The 18,778-nt window shown below is 45.8% G+C and overlaps 1 protein-coding gene across 4 annotated transcripts in view; it reads left to right on the top strand.

The window, feature by feature from the left end:
• SBNO1 (strawberry notch homolog 1) overlaps positions 1 to 14,058 on the top strand; it is a 136,111-nt gene extending 122,053 nt beyond the window's left edge. For all 4 annotated transcript variants that reach the window (XM_030219562.1, XM_030219560.1, XM_030219561.1 and 1 more), the window contains 2 exons: positions 10,247 to 10,440; positions 13,022 to 14,058. In XM_030219562.1, coding sequence (XP_030075422.1) covers positions 10,247 to 10,440; positions 13,022 to 13,164 — 337 coding nt within the window. In that variant the 3' untranslated portion in view covers positions 13,165 to 14,058. The remainder of the gene's footprint in view (positions 1 to 10,246; positions 10,441 to 13,021) is intronic.
• The last annotated feature ends 4,720 nt before the right edge of the window (positions 14,059 to 18,778 follow it).

The raw sequence follows: 18,778 nt of genomic DNA, 5'->3' as shown, positions 1-18,778 counted from the left end.
AAGTCAGGTTGGAAATCTAATTACAAGTTCCGTCTGGCACAAGGCATGTGGATTGTACAGGAGTCTCAGCGGTCGATACTCCAAACTGGATTCAGCCGCTCAACTCCAGCACGTCGGCCACAGCGGACGAAGAACTTGAAAGACGTCACCTCGGGTTGGCTGGCGGGAGTTGGGGTCCCCCGCCAGCTGAAGAAATATTTTTAAAGGCCCAGGAGAAAGCGGACCTCGGCGCAAAAGTAAGAAATGGCAGCGGGGGAGGGCTGGCGACGGGAGGGGGGATGGAGAGAGTCGTTGGTGGCGGTGGGGGGGTCTGGTAATGGCGGCGCTGGGGGGGGGGCTAAAATGTGCCCCCCCCTCTGGCCCCCCCTACCGCTGGAGGCCAGATACGCCTCTGACTCATCTATATAAATAATTCTCACCTCCAATTCTGAAGCTCACTGTGTGGCAGGGAAACACTGAAGCCCTGTACCGTTGCAACCTCTCACATCACTCATTCTCACTCTCACTCATACACCCGCCCTCAGCCACGCCCCATCTGGACATAATTCGCAACCCCAACGTTCGAATGAAGCCACTCAAGCTCCACCCACTTTCGTGAAGGGTTCATGGATTCATGGTGGTGAAGCCTCTCCACTGCCCATACCTGTCTGTCACGCCCTTGCGTTGACCGTCATGACGTCACGACCGAACTGACATAGGGAACGAATGGGTCATGAGGAGGTGGAGCCAGGACGCAAGTGGCGAATCTGGGGCATCGGAGGCATGAGAACAGTTCCCGGGCCCGCAGCCGCAACACAAGCAACGCCAAAGGGGTGAGTGGGGGGGAGGGAGTTCGGGAAGAAAACTGCGCTAGTGCCCGTTTAATTTGCGCCAGAAACGGGCATGTTTTACTAGTCATAAACTATTATCTCCCAATATGATGTGTTCAACAATTACAAATATTTAGCCTTTTGGCATATTTTTAGGTTGAAACTTTCCCTACACCTCTCCTTTTTTTTTTTTTTTCCTTCAGACACTTCTTGAAGATCTAGGATCTCTCATGTTTTCTTCATGGTGATCCCAATGGAAAGTTACTACCCAAAACCTCAATCCCATCACACAAGTCCCCCTCCCCCAATGCTCTATATCACATTGCTTTTGTGTTTGGATCACTGTCTTGTTGCATAACCCAATTATGCTTCGGCTCACAGACAGATGACTGGACATTATCCTTAAGAATTTTCTGCAGTAGTGCAGAATTCAAGGTTCTTTCAATAATGGCAAGGTTTCCAGGTCCTGAGGCAGCAAAGCATCCCCACACCATCACAATACCAGGAGCATGTTTGCCAGTTGGTGTTATCTTACTATGAAGTGCCATTATCTACTTTATGCCAGACATAATGGGACCTGTATTGTCCAACAAGTTCCACTTTTGACTCATTTGGTCATAGAGTATTATCTCAAATGGCTTAGGGATCATCCAAGTGTGTTTTTTGCAAATGTGAGATGAGCATTGTTAATGTATATGCCAAGGCATGCGCTGTGCTCTGAGTCTGCCAAGTATTTGTGTAGTCCATCAGTTGCAGCATGTCATTATGTGGAGACTCAGAACCGCGCTTTTTCTATGGCTGCTCCTGTTCTATGGAACAGGCTTCCTAGTTATTTGTGGTACTGTGAAAGTGTACAATGGTGTACAAAATTATTGAAAACTCATTGCTTTGTTAAGGCTTTTTACAAGAGTAAGTTTTCGGTATTACTTTGTTTTGCATATGCCTCTCTGGACAGAAAGGGTTTTGGGGGTGCAGTGATCTTAAATTTGTTTTCAATAGTTTGTGTGTATTGTTTATGAATGTGTACTTGTAACCTGCCTTGTTAAAGGTGGGATATAAATTTTAAAATAAAATGATGGATAAATGCTCTTGGATAGCAGTGGTTTCCATCTTGCTACGCTCCCATGAATCCCTTTTATTACCCAGTCTTTCTTATAGTGGAGTCATAAACACAGACCTGAGGCTGGATGATCTGGGATATAGAGGCCAACTGAAACTGCCTTTTTTTTTTTTTCCAGTTTCGGCCAAAACTGAAACCCATCAAAACTGTCTGAAAACTTTTGGCCAATACCAAAACTGCAGCCGAAACTCGTCACCTGGTTTCAACCAAAAATCGAAAACTCAAGTTTGATTATGTGAAAGAACCAGTGAGGGCCACTGAAGACTGTCAGAGTTTGCAGTCTTCTACTAAACCCACAGTATGCAAACCAGAATATATTAAATAATGACAGACCATGAGGCATATTTTCAAAGCACTTAGCCTTCCAAAGTTCCATAGGTTTCTATGGAACTTTGGAAGGCTAAGTGCTTTGAAAATATGTCTCCATATATCCAAGCAAAAAAAAAAATCTTCAAACACAAAACTGAAACTAAAATCCACAGTGCTTTTACAATGACTAACTTTGTACCACACTTAGTGATACCTGACATTATAACTCCTCGGAACAGGGACTATGATGGCGTCGTGAGCAGATGCCCATTCAGGAGCTCTGCTCTGAACTCAGTTGGGGAAGAGGAGAGGCAAGGTCCGACAGCTTCCTCCAGCATCGGGCAACGGTTCCCAGGTCATGAGGCAGGGCTACACTGGATGAGTTTCAAGCTCCTACCTGTTCAACCGAAGGAGCCGCTTCTGTTTTGCCAGAGCTCTCCTTATCCAGCAGCAGTGCTAGCAGGGCTTCTCTTAATTCCTATGTCTTTAGTGAACCTAAACAATTTATTAGAATTTGTGGTCTCCAAGGAAGAAGTGAAAGTACAGACATGACTAACCTATACATGATTAGGGGGTGCTGTTATAACTGGCTGCGACCTTGGTTTTGTTTTTGGTGTTTTCTCTTGATACCTTCCTACCCACCATGTTCTTCCTAACTTCTCCCCTATCGCTCCACCTCCTTACCTATCCCTATCCTTTCTCTCATACCTCTTCAATCCCATTTACTCCTTGTTGATTTGTCCCATCACATACCTCCTTTACTGATTCTGATACTATAGATTCCTCAGCGACCCTCCAGACCGGTCAAGACGTGTGGGTTATGTACTCCTACCAGCAGAGGGAGACTGAGAAAACACTGAGCTTTGAACACTGACTATATAACCTGTGCAGTACCTACAGTAGCCAGTATTTTCTCAGTCTCAGCAGAGGTAGAAGGACAGCCTGTGCAGTCTTCAATAGTCTGGTGAGGTAGCTTTGGTTTTAGGGATTAAGGATTTTGGGTTTCTTTTAAGAGATTTCTATCCTTTAAGTACCCTGTACGTGGTTTGTCAACAAAAAAAAAAAAAAAGTGCTTCGGGGCCCTGGGTCCGGTGGGGCCCAGTAGTTCCCCCTGGGGTGTCACACCTGCTTTGGCGGGTCCCTCCCCCTGTGCTGTGCTGCTCTCCAGTACTGTGTTACTGGCAGCTTTGTGCCTCGGCTGCTTTCTGTGTACTGCAGCCTTGAGAGCCGTACAATTTTCAGCTGCCAGAATTGTCTTCTGTCCCTTTAAGGGAGATATATTTATTTATTTGGTGCGGAACGAACGGGAGTTCTTTTCCGTCCTAAGAGCGAGAGAGAGCAGTGTTTTTGGGGCTTGCCTGACATTGGGGCCGGTACGGGGTAGCGCTGCCTTTACCTTTGGAGTTATGGCGGGCAAACTCCTTCATTGTCAAGCGTGCTCGCGCCGGGGTATCGAATCGCCGGGTGGTCAGTGTCGGCTGTGCGGTGAACCCAAACGTTTGGAGGCAGTTCCCCCGGAGTTAACCGCGGAAGTTCCGGCGGTATCGGCGGCCCCTTTATCAGCGGTAACTCAGGCAGGCCCGGCGGCAGCGCTTTCAGTTTCGGCGGGAACGGCCGCCATTTTGAATTCAGCGCGTTCTGCAGAGGCTGCTGTGGTTGAGCCAGTTGCCGCCGTTGTGCCACAGAAAGTGCCTAATGAGGCTCCAGGAGGGGTTGGCTTTCCTCCTGAGTTTGTATGGACTCTTTTTCAGGCTTGGAAATCGGGCCCCCCCCCAGGGAGTGGAGGGGGTTAGTCCCATGTTGCCTAAAAGACCCCGGATAGAGTGGACAGAGGACGAGGAATGTCTGTCTCAGGTGGGCACGGAAGGCCCATTTAGTGATGGGGGAGAGTCTGAGGGTTTTGAGGGTCCGGTAGATCCGGTGGACTCCCTTCCTGGGGAAGATCCCTCAGTGGTCAGGATTTTTCATAGGGATGAGCTTTCGGAGCTCATTGATCAGGTCACATCTACCCTTAAATTTAATCCTGAGGTGGCTGCAGGTGAATCTGGGCAGGATCCTTTGGTGAAAGGAATTCAGTGCAGAGCACGGACCTTTCCTATGAACAAGGATCTCAGGGAGATGATTACCCAGGAATGGGATTCGCCAGATTCGCCGTGTAAGGTTTCTAAGGCAATGGCGAGACTTTATCCCCTGCCGCAGGAGGATAGGGATTCCCTTAAGGCTCCTACGGTAGATGCAGTGGTTACAGCGGTGACTAAAGCGACGGCTATCCCAGTAGATGGTGGGGCCGCACTCCGTGAACCCCAGGATAGGAGGTTGGAAGCATTTCTTAAGCGAAGCTTCGACTTGTCGGCGCTAGCTCTCCAGGCCTCGGTGTGTGGGGGCCTGGTGGCGCGGACGTGTTTTCGCTGGGCCGAGAAGCTCCTGGATGATCCCGGGGAGGTTGGGACCTCGGGCTTACAGGATTTAGCCAAGTTGGAGATGGGTTCGTCTTTTTTGTCTGATGCACTGTATGATTTGTTGCGTGCGTCGGCTAAAAATATGGCTATGCTAGTGGGAGCGCGTAGGGCTCTCTGGTTAAGAGGTTGGGTCACGGATGCGACCTCTAAGGCTAAGTTGTGTTCTCTCCCCTTCAAGGGTTCTAGGCTTTTTGGCGAAGAGTTGGATAAGTTAGTGAAAGGCCTTAGTGAGGCCAAGGTGCCTCGGCTCCTGGATTTTCGTCCCAAGATGGGAGTTAGGGGTAATTCCTCTCGAGGCCGGCTTACTGAGGCTCGACGGTATAGGCCTGGTAGGTTTAGTGGGGCTTCTAGAGGTCGGTTCTTCCAGCGCACCCAGTCCTTTCGCGGGAGTCGTCGCGGAGGCCGGGGTTCGTTTGGGGGAGGTCAGACCTCGGGGCGGCTTGCCCAATGAAGGTGTGCGGACCCAGGTTCTGGTGCGTGTAGGGGCTCGGCTGAGTCAGTTTTACAAGAACTGGGTCCACATCACATCGGATCAGTGTGTTCTCGAAGTGGTTCGAGATGGTTATGCCCTGGAGTTCGAGACCTCTCCGCCCGAGCGGTTTCTGGAGTCCCCTTGTCACTCGAGGCTCAAGAGAGCAGCAGTACGAGACACATTGCGTCGTCTTCTCAGTCTGGGAGCAGTGGTTTCTGTTCCGCCCGCTCAGCAACGCTCGGGGTGTTACTCAATTTACTTTCTGGTGCCAAAGAAGGAGGGTGCCTTTCGGCCTATTTTAGATCTAAAGAGAGTCAATGCAGCGCTCAAAGTTCCCTCTTTTCACTTGGAGACGTTGCGGTCGGTCATTGTTGCAGTCCGGCAGGGAGAGTTTCTAACTTCTCTGGACTTGACAGATGCTTATCTTCACATTCCCATTCGAGCGGCGCACCAGCGTTTTCTTCGCTTTGCAGTTTTGGGGAAGCACTTTCAGTTTTGTGCCCTGCCCTTCGGTCTGGCAACAGCTCCCCGCACCTTTTCCAAGGTCATGGTGGTGGTGGCGGCAGCTTTGCGCCGGCAGGGCATTTTGGTGCACCCGTATCTAGACGATTGGTTGATTCGGGCCAAGTCCCGGGCGGAGAGCGACGTCGCGTGTGGTACAGTTTCTCCAGTCGCTGGGCTGGGTGGTGAATTTCAGCAAGAGTCAGTTGGTACCGTCGCAGTCTCTGGAGTATCTGGGCGTTCTCTTCGATACGAGCTCGGGTCAAGTGTTTTTGCGCCCCCCCCCCCCCCCCCCCCCCGAGAATCAGCAAGTTGCAGGATCTGATTCGGCGGGTTCTTGCACTGTCGTCACCAACGGCCCAGTCTTACCTGCAAGTTCTGGGGATGATGGCGGCAACCATAGAAGTAGTTCCTTGGGCCAGGGCGCACATGTGTCAGCTTCAGTCCTCTCTACTCAGTCGGTGGGCTCCCCTGTCGCAGGAGTTGGAGGTACGTCTGCCGATGCCGGCGGTTGTCCGTCGCAGCCTTCGTTGGTGGCTCAGAACTTGCAATCTGGAGAAGGGAATGACGTTGGAGTCCCCTCAGTGGGTGGTTCTTGTCACAGACGCCAGCCTGCTAGGATGGGGATCGCATTGTCTCGGTCAGGTAGCGCAGGGGCGGTGGTCCCAGGCGGAAGCAAGGTGGTCCATCAACCGGTTAGAGACTCGGGCCATTCGGTTGGCTCTTCAGTGTTTTCAGTCACTGCTTCTCCACAAGGCAGTCAGAGCGCTCTGCGACAATGCCACAGCCGTGGCCTATGTAAATCGTCAAGGGGGCACAAAGAGTCAGGCGGTCGCGGAGGAGACGGCACTGTTATGCCAATGGGCGGAAGGTCATCTTCAGGCGCTCTCGGCGGCTCATGTGGCCGGGGTGGACAACGTGGACGCAGATTATTTGAGCCGGCATACACTGGATCCCGGAGAGTGGTCTCTGCATCAGGCGGTGTTCGACCGAATTGTGTCGGTCTGGGGTCTGCCAGTTATGGATCTGATGGCCACAGCGCGCAATGCCCAAGTCCCACGGTTTTTCAGTCATCGGAGAGATCCGCGTTCGGAGGGTCTCGACGCTCTGCTGTTACCCTGGCCGCAGGGATTGCTGTATGTGTTTCCTCCGTGGCCGTTGGTAGGTCGAGTAATCCAGCGCATCGAGCGGCACTCAGGACGGGTGATTTTGATAGCTCCGAACTGGCCGCGTCGACCGTGGTACGGAGATCTGGTGCGGTTGGCGGTCGCGAAGCCCCTTCAGTTGTCGGAAACAGTACTCTTGTGTCAAGGCCCGATAGTTATGCCAGACCCGGCTCGGTTCTCGCTTATGGCTTGGCTCTTGAGAGGCACAGGTTGAGGAAGAAAGGGTTTTCTGCCAGAGTCATTGATACAATGTTGAAGTCCCGCAGAACTTCCACTTCATTGGCGTATGTTCGGGTTTGGAGATTGTTTGAGCACTGGTGTGCAGAACGGACGGTGATGCCTTTTCGTTCCTCGGTGGCGGAGGTCTTGGAATTTTTGCAGGATGGTTTGGACAGGGGTCTGGCCTTGGCTACCTTGAAGGTTCAGGTGGCAGCGTTGTCGTGTTTTCGGGGGAAGGTTCAGGGGAAGTCCATTGCTTCTATTCCTTAGGTTGTTCGTTTTTTGAAGGGTGTGAAGTTGTTGTGGCCGCCTCGGCGGCGGTTGGTTCCCCCGTGGGATTTGAATCTCGTTTTAGATGCCTTAGTCAGACCTCCATTTGAACCTTTGGTTGCGGCTTCGTGCAAAGATCTTTCCTTGAAGGCGGTCTTTTTGGTAGCTATTACCTCAGCTCGGAGAGTCTCGGAATTGCAGGCTCTGTCGTGTAGAGAGCCCTTTCTGTCCTTTTCCAAGGAAAAGGTGTCTTTGAGGACGGTGCCTTCCTTTTTGCCAAAAGTGGTTTCAGAGTTTCATGTTAATCAGGTCATTTCGTTGCCTGTTTTAGGTAACTTGGCAGGAGATTCGGAACAGCGTCGGCTGGCGAAGTTAGATGTTCGGCGCATCTTGCGGTGTTATCTGTCTAGAACACAGGAGTTCAGAGTGTCGGATCGTTTGTTCGTGCTTCATGGTGGCCCTAAAAAGGGTGCAGCGGCATCCAAGGCGACGATAGCAAGATGGTTGAAGGAGGCGATTGCGTCGGCCTATTTGGGGAAGGGCCGTGAGGTTCCTAAGGTGTTTTCTGCTCATTCTACCAGAGCTGTTGCGGCCTCTTGGGCGGAGAATAGTATGATTCCTCCTTCAGATATTTGTCGGGCGGCGGTTTGGTCTTCGTTGCATTCGTTTGTGAAGCATTATAGGATTGATGTGCATGCGAAGGAAGAGGCGAGTTTTGGAGCAGCAGTGTTGACCTCTGGCCTTCGTAGGTCCCGCCCATAAGGTATTTACTGCTTTGGCACGTCCCACGCGTCTTGACCGGTCTGGAGGGTCGCTGAGGAAGGTGAAATTAGATCTTACCTGCTAATTTTCTTTCCTCTAGACCCTCCAGACCAGTCAAGGACCCGCCCAGGTATACTGTAGGCCAGGAGGTAGGTGGCTGTTGGCATCTCTTGGCAGCTGATGATTGTCATAATATCAGACTCTTGTTACCAGTTTTTGGTGCGTGTGGGTCTGGTGCAGGTGTGGCGTTGTAGAAAGTCCACCTGTGGAAGCACGTAATGACAGTCTCTACAATGCAATGAAAGGAACAGGGTATGTTCTTGCAGTTGGCGGAAGCCATGTACAGGGTTGCTGGTTAAAGTTAAGGTTGTGTTTTTTGTTGCTCTGCTTTGTGAGTGTTATACTGGCTACTGTAGGTACTGCACAGGTTATATAGTCAGTGTTCAAAGCTCAGTGTTTTCTCAGTCTCCCTCTGCTGGTAGGAGTACATAACCCACGCGCCTTGACCGGTCTGGAGGGTCTAGAGGAAAGAAAATTAGCAGGTAAGATCTAATTTCACCTTGTATTCTCTTGTTACTATGTAAGCCACATTGAGCCTGCGATGAGCGGGAAAGCGCGGGGTACAAATGTAATGTCTTCTCCATTTAGAGATAATGGCTCTCACTGTGGCTTGGTGGAGGCCCAGGACTATAGAGATGGCTTTGTAACCCTTTCCAGACTGATGAGTCAACTTTTTTTGTCCTCATCTCTTGTAGAATTTATTCTGATCGTGGTATAACATTCTTATAGAAACTTTGACTACTTCACTATCCCAGTAAGGTTCAATATATAGTCAACAGGGCTGGCTGCAATCAAGCCTGGTTGTGTTCATTTAGCTAAATCTAATCAATTAAGTTTGGTTAATTGATTGATTAAGGGGGCAGTTACTTTTTCACATGGGTAATATGGGTGTTAACTTTGTTCTTTAAATATAATTTAAAAGCTATGTTTTAATCAAGTTCCCTTTGTCTAATATTACATTTTATTTAAAGATCAGAAACTATTCAGTTTCACATGTATGCAATAATAGAGGAAATTGGGAGGGGTTAGAAACTTTAACACCATTGTATGTGTTATAAAGAAGTAAATCGAGGGAATTTGAAGCATTAATTTGAATATGGCCAGAGGGAATGTAGACGTCCTGTTCTTAAAATGAGTAAAAATGAACAAAAGAAGCAGCACGTTCCTTACCGTACATGCCAGACCAGTCTAGGCTCAGAGGTTATGTTCCCCTGTCTGCATAGGGAGCCAGAGACAAGTAGCTCTGTGCTGACTTTATTCCCTCTGGTGCTGCTTTCACCTCAGTATTTATCTGGCTCCAGCAAATGTTGCAGACAGTGGACTGGTGCAGAAACTAAAAGTGTGCCACTTTCAGGAAGACACTAAATTTAGATTCCTGGTAGAGTACAGAGTCTGGGGGGATGCTGCAGGCAACAGTACTTTGGGGTTGATTTTCATTCCCCCCCCCCTTCTTGAACAGAGTAAAAGGCTAGGATTGGCGGAGGCTGATCCACAGAGCCCCCTTCCTTCCCCTGATCCTTGTGTGTGTGTGGGGGGGGGGGGGGGGGTTGCTGTTGTCCTTCAGTTTAGTTTCTTCCCAACCTGTCCCCTGTTCCACTGTAGTGCTGTGTTTGAATTAGGGCTCAGTCAGGATATCTAAAGTTAACCCCCCCCCCCCCCCCCCGCCCCCTTTTCCTCCACTTGCTTCCAATGTGTCTGGAAATAAAAGGTAAGTTGTAGCAGATTAGCTGGGGTTGTAGTTTCCTTGGAATTCTCATTCTTGGGTTAGTAACAATGGACTGATTTTGACTGTGCCAGGTTTAGCTTTGGGTATATTTTGGGTTTCCAGTTCACAAGAATTGCTTTCAGCTGTGTTAGCTTTGATATACAGTGCTGAAGACAGCACCAGCCCCCTTGTAAGTGAAATGAAGTCAGCTGTTTTTTGCTGGCGGGGAACATAACCCCACCAGACTGGTCTGGCAGGACTCAAGGAAAGGAAATTTAACAGATAAGCCCAAATTTCCCCCTTCTTGGCATTGTCTATTTTGTGTGTTGTATAAGTAACACTTCTGAACTAAATAACAGAGGCTCTTATGATTGTAGCTGTCTTCATTTTTCAGGAGAGGAAACTGTAAAAAAGCCAGCCTAGGGCTGGTTTGTGAAATTGGGCTACGCTGCCGTACATACTATGTCTTGTGTGGGTCAGTACTCAGCGTTTGGACAAAAGTAGAAGGTGTCCTGGCTTCTGTGAGTGGAACAAATGTGAAAATGCAGATAGTTCGCTTGCGGACTGATGATGGGCAAAGGATTGTAGGTGAGTATGTTTTTCGTATCACTTTTGAGGACATAGAAAGACCAGAGAGCACATTGCATTCCTAAAGAACAATATTTACAAGAAATGTGATTTGTAACTTAAAATTTGAGCAAGTGCTCAGTGGAGTATTGATTCAGTTTTGGTCTTCAAATTGTTACAGTAACTACTCAGATTGCCTTGTTTCCTGCTGATAACTCAAGGCTTGGGAACCAGATGTGGCTTTTTGAGGCCCCTTTGCATTAAAAGCAGTGTATAGAAAGTGAAGCAACCACTTTCAAGCACTGATATCTTATTTGTAGATGAGCATGGTGTTTGCAGTGTGATGCAGGCTGATGCATCCAGCTTGCCCTTCTCTGCTTCTGCCTCTGTCTGGCACTTTTACACTCCCAGATCAGCAGAGCCTAGTTCAGTTTTCAGTTTCTTCTTGAAAGCATGGTTTATAATGTAGTTTCAGGTTGGTTACACCTTTCTGCTAGCAAGCCATTACGCAACACGTGAAAACATGAAGAAGACATTCATCTAGATTCTTCTTTTTTGACGTACCTGACAGGCAATGTTCATGTGTGTGACACACTGAACTCTAAAATTCACAGCTAGAAAAAAAAAATCTAAATATTTCATTGTTAAAAATGGTGCAAAGAAAATGAAAAATATTCAACAGAATTTACTTTGTTGTATAAGCTATTGTTGAAGTGAAACATGTTAAATTTATTTTTCAAATAAATTTCAATATCAGTAAGAAATCTTGAACTGATGTGTTGCATATAGCTTTTTACATATGGGATTGAATAGTAGGAAAATCACAATAAATTTACTGTCAACATCATAAAACATGTTTCCATTTTAAATATGGCTGCATTTCGATTAAAATGTTTAATCGCAATTAATGGTGGGGAATAGCCAGCAGTCCACTGGGGAGGGGGCACAGGGATGGACTGAAGGGGCACATGCATAGGCTCTCCCTGCCCCCCCTATTAGATATCATACCTTTGCTGGTGGGGATGCCAAAGCCCTGTCAGTCAAAGAAATCCACTTCTAAAGCAACCCCCTTCCTCCTTTTGCTGCCTCAGGAGTGAGGAAGGCAGCGAGGTGCCCCCAACCACAAGTGGAGAATGCTTTATGTGAAGAAAGGTGGTGACACAGGCAATGGATTTCTTCAGCTGGTGAGGCTTGAGCTACCCCACCAGTCATTGAACAGGTACTGCAGTTTTGAAGGGGGGGGCCCCTCCCTGCCCCTCCCCTGTGGCTATGCCACTGAGTAAAGGCCCATCTTCCTTTCTCCCGCCCCCAGGTTCAACTCTTTCTCCCCTCTACCCTCAGGTCCATTTTCTTTCTTTCTCTCTCTCTCTCTCTCCCCTCCCTACCCTGAGTCCACCAGCTCTTTTTCTTCCCTACACCCCAGGTCCATTATCTCTTGCTCCCTCTCTTATCCTTCCACTTCCCTCTCTCCATCGTTCTGTCCCTCCATTCAGCTTCTCTCCTATTTCCCCCCAAGTCCAACACCTTTCTCTCCACCCCAGGTCAATTATCTCTCTCTCTCTCTCTCTCTCTCTCTCTCTCTCTCTCTCTCTCTCTAACATATCTCCCTCAATTCAGCATCTCTCCCTATTTCCCCCTTTCCCCCATGCACAGTCCAGCATCTGTCCTTCCCCTTTTAGCCCTGGCCAAGGTTCTTTCTCCCTCCTTCTCCCCCAGTGGTTCTCTTTCAATTACTTCCCTCTCTGCTTGCATGTAGTCCAGCATCTCTCTATCCTGGACCACCCGCAGCTCTCTTCCCACCAGTTTACCTTTTTAAAATTGCAGTACATCTTTGGCCCTGCAGCAAAAGCAGCCATACGGAAGAACTACCTGCGGCCTGCACCAGGCCTTCCCTCTGACCTTACCTATCCCAAACAGAAAGTTGCTTCAGCAGGGGGCAGGATGGTTCAGAGGGAATGCCTGGTTCAGTATGGCTGCTGCTGCAGGGCTGAAAACACTGTAAATTGAAAAAGGTAAACCAGGTGAGAAGGAAGAGAGCTGCAGGCGGTCTGGAAGGGGAGTGAGAGATGCTGGACCACGCTCAGGGGAGGGAGGGAGGTAAATTATTAATTGTGATTAATAATTAACATGTTAACCGCAATTAATATGCAGCCTTAATTTTACAGTCTGTATAGCGTCTCTTTCAAAATAAATATTTTTTCAAATTTTGGTTTCATCTTAGCAACAGCAACACAAAATCTTTCTACTGCCAGATACAGTGAAGTAACACAAAACCCTGCACATAAGCTACTTGGAAAACTAAGTAGCATACAGAACATATGGATAGCAGACCTCAGAATTTCTGAGACTGGTCACAGCAGTTATCATCGGGGCTAGTTTAGAAACAGAAATAGGGACCAGTTACGGAGATTTCTAGTACCCAACTCTCTGGATCTCTGGTCTTCCCAGCTTGTAAGCACAGGTGGTTGTTAAGGAAAGTACAGGCTTGCTGCTTATGCCAAGCTTATGAGAACACACTGGTTGGGAACCTCTAATCTAACCAGTCTTTGAAAGGTCATGAAACTAAATGTTTGTGTTTTTCTTGTATGCTGTCCAATTGCAGGTTTGATCATTCCTGCAGCTTGTGTGTCGCCACTTGTAAATCTTCTGTCAACGTCAGACCAGTCACAACAGGTGGCAGTGCAGCAACAGCAGATGTGGCAGCAACTTCACCCACAGAGCATCAGCAATTTCAACAGTGCATAGACATCAGCATGCTTAAGGACTTGGGTGTTTCAAAACAAGCTGTAGAAGCATATTGTTTCCATATAAATCAGGGACAGATTCCAAAGAATTCAACACTTTACATTTTGCTTGTGTGCACAGTCTAGTTGTGCTTTTTGGGACTAAAGTTTATTGGAAATGAGATTCCGGAAGGCCAGCAATCCTTAAGATGGTGCATCTGTCTTTTTTTTCTGTGCTTCTTTTGTAGTGCTTCCTGGTTTGCTTTCCTTTTGGTCCCCTAACCTACAAAGCCTAACTTACTGTAAAGCAAGAAAGAGTGCTTGAAAGTTCACGGAAGCTGCTTTACTTCCCTTTTCCTGGTCAGACAGTACTCAGGGTTTTATGTGGTAAATTGTGGCTTGGGATGGGGGTTGGGAGAAATATCCTAGAATGCATGTGTTTTCAGTATGGCCCTATATAACACAAGAATATATAGTAGGTTTTCATTTGCCTTGTTAAGCATGCATTCTAGTCCCTCGCCACATTGTTCCCCATTGGTTAGGCAAAATGCATGTCTTGGAAGTCATGCATGAACTGGATAGCAGTTGAAACAAACAGAAAATTTAAAATAATAGCTGTACATTTAACAATGACAGTCTTTTTCTATAGTGTTTATACCCAGGTATTTAATTGAATATTTTTGATTCCCTCTGTAAGATGTTATATTTGAGGCTGCAACAAATACTCTTACATAATTTATAAATAACTTAAGTTCAGTTTTAATGTATTAATGCTTTTCCTAATGTGTGCTGCAAATACGGGCTAAAGCCTTTTTCTTCAAAGCTGTAATTCCTGAATCAGAGATGGATATGGAGACTGAGTGCAAATCATTTCCATCTCACTCGTTATCTTATATTTTTTTTTTATACTGCAGTAAAGTTATTTAAATTTTTTCTCACTTCTAAGATGAAACCACCATTGAGCTGTAAACTTGACAATGTGAAACACTCAAGGCTTCTGTATGTGCTGTTTGTTACTCAGTAAGTTGAATACTGGTTAATGTTGTAAGACATTGTAGAGTTTTCTTGAGCTGTTAAAAAGAAAATTGTAATATACAGATGTGAATAGTCACTTATCTATAATATGGATAAGTGGGTTTTTTTGTTTTGCCTATAGTAGATGTTTATAAGTAAAGGACAACGTTTGTCATTTCTTGCACAGGTTGCACTATTGAAAATTTGAGATTGTATAAACCTGTCCAAAAAGAAATAAAAACCCCTGTAAGATACCAAAATCTTGCAGCTGGTAAATGTCATTGTACTAGAAAGAAAGACCATGCCATGTGTCTTTAATCTAGTGCTGCGGGACAGGTGCACATTGTGTTCCATCCTCTGGGTCTAGCTGATTTCTGCTATCAGTTTAACTAGCTCTTACAGGGCCAATGAATAATTGTGACTTGTTTGCTTCTGTCATTTCTGATTAAATGCAGCTGCTACTCAGGGTGAAGCAGAGTGTATGTGATCTTGCTTCATTAGTGAAAAATTGTAATGTGCAGGGTTCAGAGATTTGTGATTGTGTGGGTCATCTTTTTAAAGAAGCACTGTCACGTTTACCTTAAAGATTGCTGCAGTTTGTACCTCTTAATTAGTAGATTTTCTAATGCTCCAGCCTTTTGAGTATGCCTTTTCTGTACTAGAACATGCTCCATTGAGCCATTCCTACACTGATGGAGCTCAAGCTCCTGGATCCCCACTTGCCCTGCTTGTCTTTGGCCCTGTTCATTGTTCTGAAGGGTTGGGTGTGTTTCAAGATGGGGACTGCTGCAGTCACACTAATGGTACAGCCTAAAGCCAGCCCTGTCTGCAGTATTAGAAAATCAGTAATGATTTGCATTGAAGTGGCAAGAATCTGTTATAATTGGGATGTGCTGCATTCAGGCTACTGCCATTTAACGTCTGAAGTCAGAATGGCAGCATATTCCTTTCAGCCTTTGTAGAAGCAGTTTATCTAATATTTCAAACACAATCGGAAAGGAAGGGGAAGTAAAATGTATTTGAAGTGTCTGAAATAGAGCCTTTTTAAAGATCAGCGCTGATGTGTGTTGAATGATCTTTGGTGTCTGCAGGGATTTTTAGGGTAGCTGCTCTGATTGCTATTGTGTTCTCAACAATTTATGATACGGAAAACTTGTATAAAACGCTGACATACCCACTTAAAACATGTTTTCATTGCATTTTAATCTACCTCAAATAATTATTTTTATTCTTAGATTTTTATATTACCTACAAATTCTAACATTCAAAACCAATTCAAATGCTGTGTTAAACATTGTGCTGCATTGATCTGTGACTGTAAAACAAACAAAATTATACAGTGTCATTGGAATGAGGTTTATATCCTGCTTGTTTGTGAAGAAACCCAGATTCTATAAACATCCACACAGGTGATGTCATCTTTAATAGTGTCAAGTCAGATCCAGTCCCAGAAGACTGGAAATCTATGAACGTGTGCAAGTGCTCCTCCCTCTGTCTACTTCATCTGCCTTACATGCAAATCTCTCAGACATATCCATTGTGGATATCTCACTGGCCGGGTGTGAGGACTGGGTTGAGAACCACTTTGAGAAAGCGCTAGCTGCTGCTTGAAATATCTCCTCACTTCCAATTCAAAGGGACACTGAGGTGTGCCTTCTGTGGGCTACCCTGGGAGTGACTTTTTTTTGTTTTGTTTTTTTTTAATTCTGTTCTTAAAGGTACTATGCATTTCATAATATCTCTTCCAATGTCCTATGAAACGTATGGCGATTTCAACTTTGAATGGGGCTGTTGTCCCTGGGTGTATATTTTAATGTGTAAAGTACATCCTTCAGAATAAATTTAGTGTTTGGGACTGGCGAACAGTATGCACTTCACTAGTGGTTATTTTTAGGGATGGGGATATGGCACATCCTATAGCAGTAATTTGTGAATGAAGGTTTGTTTAATGTTGTTTTAGTCTACTACCTTTTGTGCAGACACATAACAAAGCATCTTACAATAGTAAAATAAAAGGGAAAGGGGCTCCATATTTTGATAGGACAGCAGGAAGCAGAGGTAGGGGTGAGGAAGGTGAAGTCTGGAATACCCATAGTCTAAGAAGCACCAAAGGCCTAGGTGACAAGATGGGCCTTTAAGGCAGGCTTGAATTTGATGTAGGATGGTTCAAGTTGGAGGGCCAACTGAAGCATGTATTAAAACTATATTTTTAAAAAGGGCAAAAACTAGGATAGAGCCACGCCTTTATTGGCTCCCAGTGGAAATAAGAATTAAATTTAAATTGCTTGTTAAGTGCATAAAACACATTTGGGGACTAGGACCAGAGTTTCTGATTATGGGCTAGCATGACCTTTGAAAAACAAGGACCAAATGTTAACTATAGATTGCAAATTATTGGCCACTAGACAGCAGCCGTCAAACGGTTAAGCCCCATGTGAATGGAATGCATTGCCAAGGACCTTATGTTAGAAGGCAGCATCTTTCAGAGAAAATTAGACATGATTTTCTCAGATTTGTTGTGGATGTGAGATCTGAAAATGGAATAGTTTGAAATAGTAAGGTGTCTTTTAGTATTTTATGATTCGATATATTTTAATATTTTATGATTCAAGTTGATATATGTTAATTTAATTAAAATGAAGCTACTATTTCTCAATCCAGTTCTGAACTCAACCAGTCAAGATTTCCACAATAACCCCTTGTGCATACAGTTATTGTGTAATTGTGTATAACTTAATTGGTTAATTGGCCCTTCATTGGTGCTTAACGCCTGCTGAATCAACTGTGTACACTTCTTGAAGACAACAAGGGGAAGGCTGCAGCTGATCATTCTCCAAAATCACTGTAGCTGATACTTGTTCCCCATGTCAACTGAACTCTGCCAAAGAACTCTCCAGGTTGAACTTTAGAGCAGGGCCCATTTTGGTCAAAATGAAAAATATGCAAGATGAGAGCTAAGACCAGTGCCAGGCCAAGCAGAAAACTATCTAGGGGAGGGAGGACACTTCAATGATGCAGTCAGCCTAGCTGTTCAGGTATACTTGGTTAAACACAAGTCTACTCCCTTAAACTGTCATCTCCATACCATGCATTCTTCTGCCCCCCCCCCCCCCCCCCCCCCACTGCTTCGCTGTTAACACGTTCTTCTTGCAGCTCATTCCCCTCCCCCCCCCCAACATTCTATTTGTTAAGAAAGCAAATAGAATGTTAGGTATTATTAGGAAAGGAATGGAAAACAAAAGTGAGGACGCTATGCCTTTGTATCAGTCCATGGAGCGACTGCACCTCAAATATTGTGTGCAATTCTGGTCACCGCATCTCAAAAAAGATAATAGTGGAATTAGAAAAGGTACAGAGAAGGGTGATGAAAATGATAAAGGGGATGGGATGACTTCACTATGAGGAATGCTGAAGCGGTTAGGGCTCTTCAGCTTGGAGAAAAGACAGCTGAGGGGAGATATGATAGAGGTCTATAAAATAATGAGTGGAGTGGAGTGGAATGGGTAGATGTGAATCATTTGTTTACTCTTTCCAAAAATAGTAGGACTAGGGTGCATGCGATGAAGCTACAAAGTAGTAAAATTAATACAAATCGGAGAAAATTTTTCTTCATTCAATGTGCAATTAAACTTTGGAATTTGTTGCCAGAGAATGTGTTAAAGGCAGTTACCTTAGCGGGGTTTAAAAAAGGTCTGGGTGGCTTCCTAAAGGAAAAGTCCATAGACCATTATTAAATTGACTTGGGGAAAATCCACTGCTTATTTCTGGGATAAGCAGCATAAAATGTATTGAACTTTTTTGGGATCTTGCCAGGTACTTGTGACCTGGATTGCCCACTGTTGGGAACAGAATGCTGGGCTTGATGGACCTTTGGTCTGTCCCAGTGTGGCAATACTTATGTACTTATTAGTGTTTAATGTAATACTCTTCCCAGTGCTTCTCCACATACTTTTTTGTCTCTTGCCCTTACCCTGTCCTCTTCCCAGACAATTTCAACTCCCAACCCAACCCCTCTAAGTTGGCTCCCTCACCTCTGAATGATATTCTGTTGGCACTGTGTGGTTCTCGGTGACTTTGAGTTGCGTGGTGCTCAAACTTCTTTGCACAGTCTTGCATGAGTAGTTTGGGAATTTGGGCTCTGTGTGGCTCAAACTCTTTGGGCTCTACAGGGTGTTAGATGAAAACAGAAACAGCTGTTAAGGTGGGGGAGAGTGCACTGAGAAACAAGATGGAGCCGCCACTCAGCTCTGGCTCTTATGAACACTGTTCTAAAGGAAAGCAGTAGCTGTTCATTGATCTGCCTGAAATCAGGAATACGAGACATGCTCTCTGATCTTCTTAGAGAAGAAGACATCTATGCCTGCTATCCCTGAAAGCTGAAGAATTGCTAAGACTTGAAGCTGCTTCTGATGCTAGGTGAACATGACTTGTACATATTACTGTTTGGAAAGTTGTAACTCAAAGTTTGGTTTAGGAAGAGAGATTGCGGGTTGAATTGTTGCATTCTTGCAATTAATACATAGAAAATCCTAAGTTTAGATCCATGTTTATTTGTACCTGCCTTTTGGTACATTCTGTGATATATAGATCCCTCCCAAACTAAGGTAAATGTATTATAAAAG

This window comes from Microcaecilia unicolor, chromosome 11, assembly GCF_901765095.1.
Source record: "Microcaecilia unicolor chromosome 11, aMicUni1.1, whole genome shotgun sequence".
Lineage (NCBI taxonomy): Eukaryota > Metazoa > Chordata > Amphibia > Gymnophiona > Siphonopidae > Microcaecilia > Microcaecilia unicolor.
The sequence above is the reverse complement of the archived record's forward strand: the minus strand, read 5'-3'. Positions and strand labels throughout refer to the sequence as shown.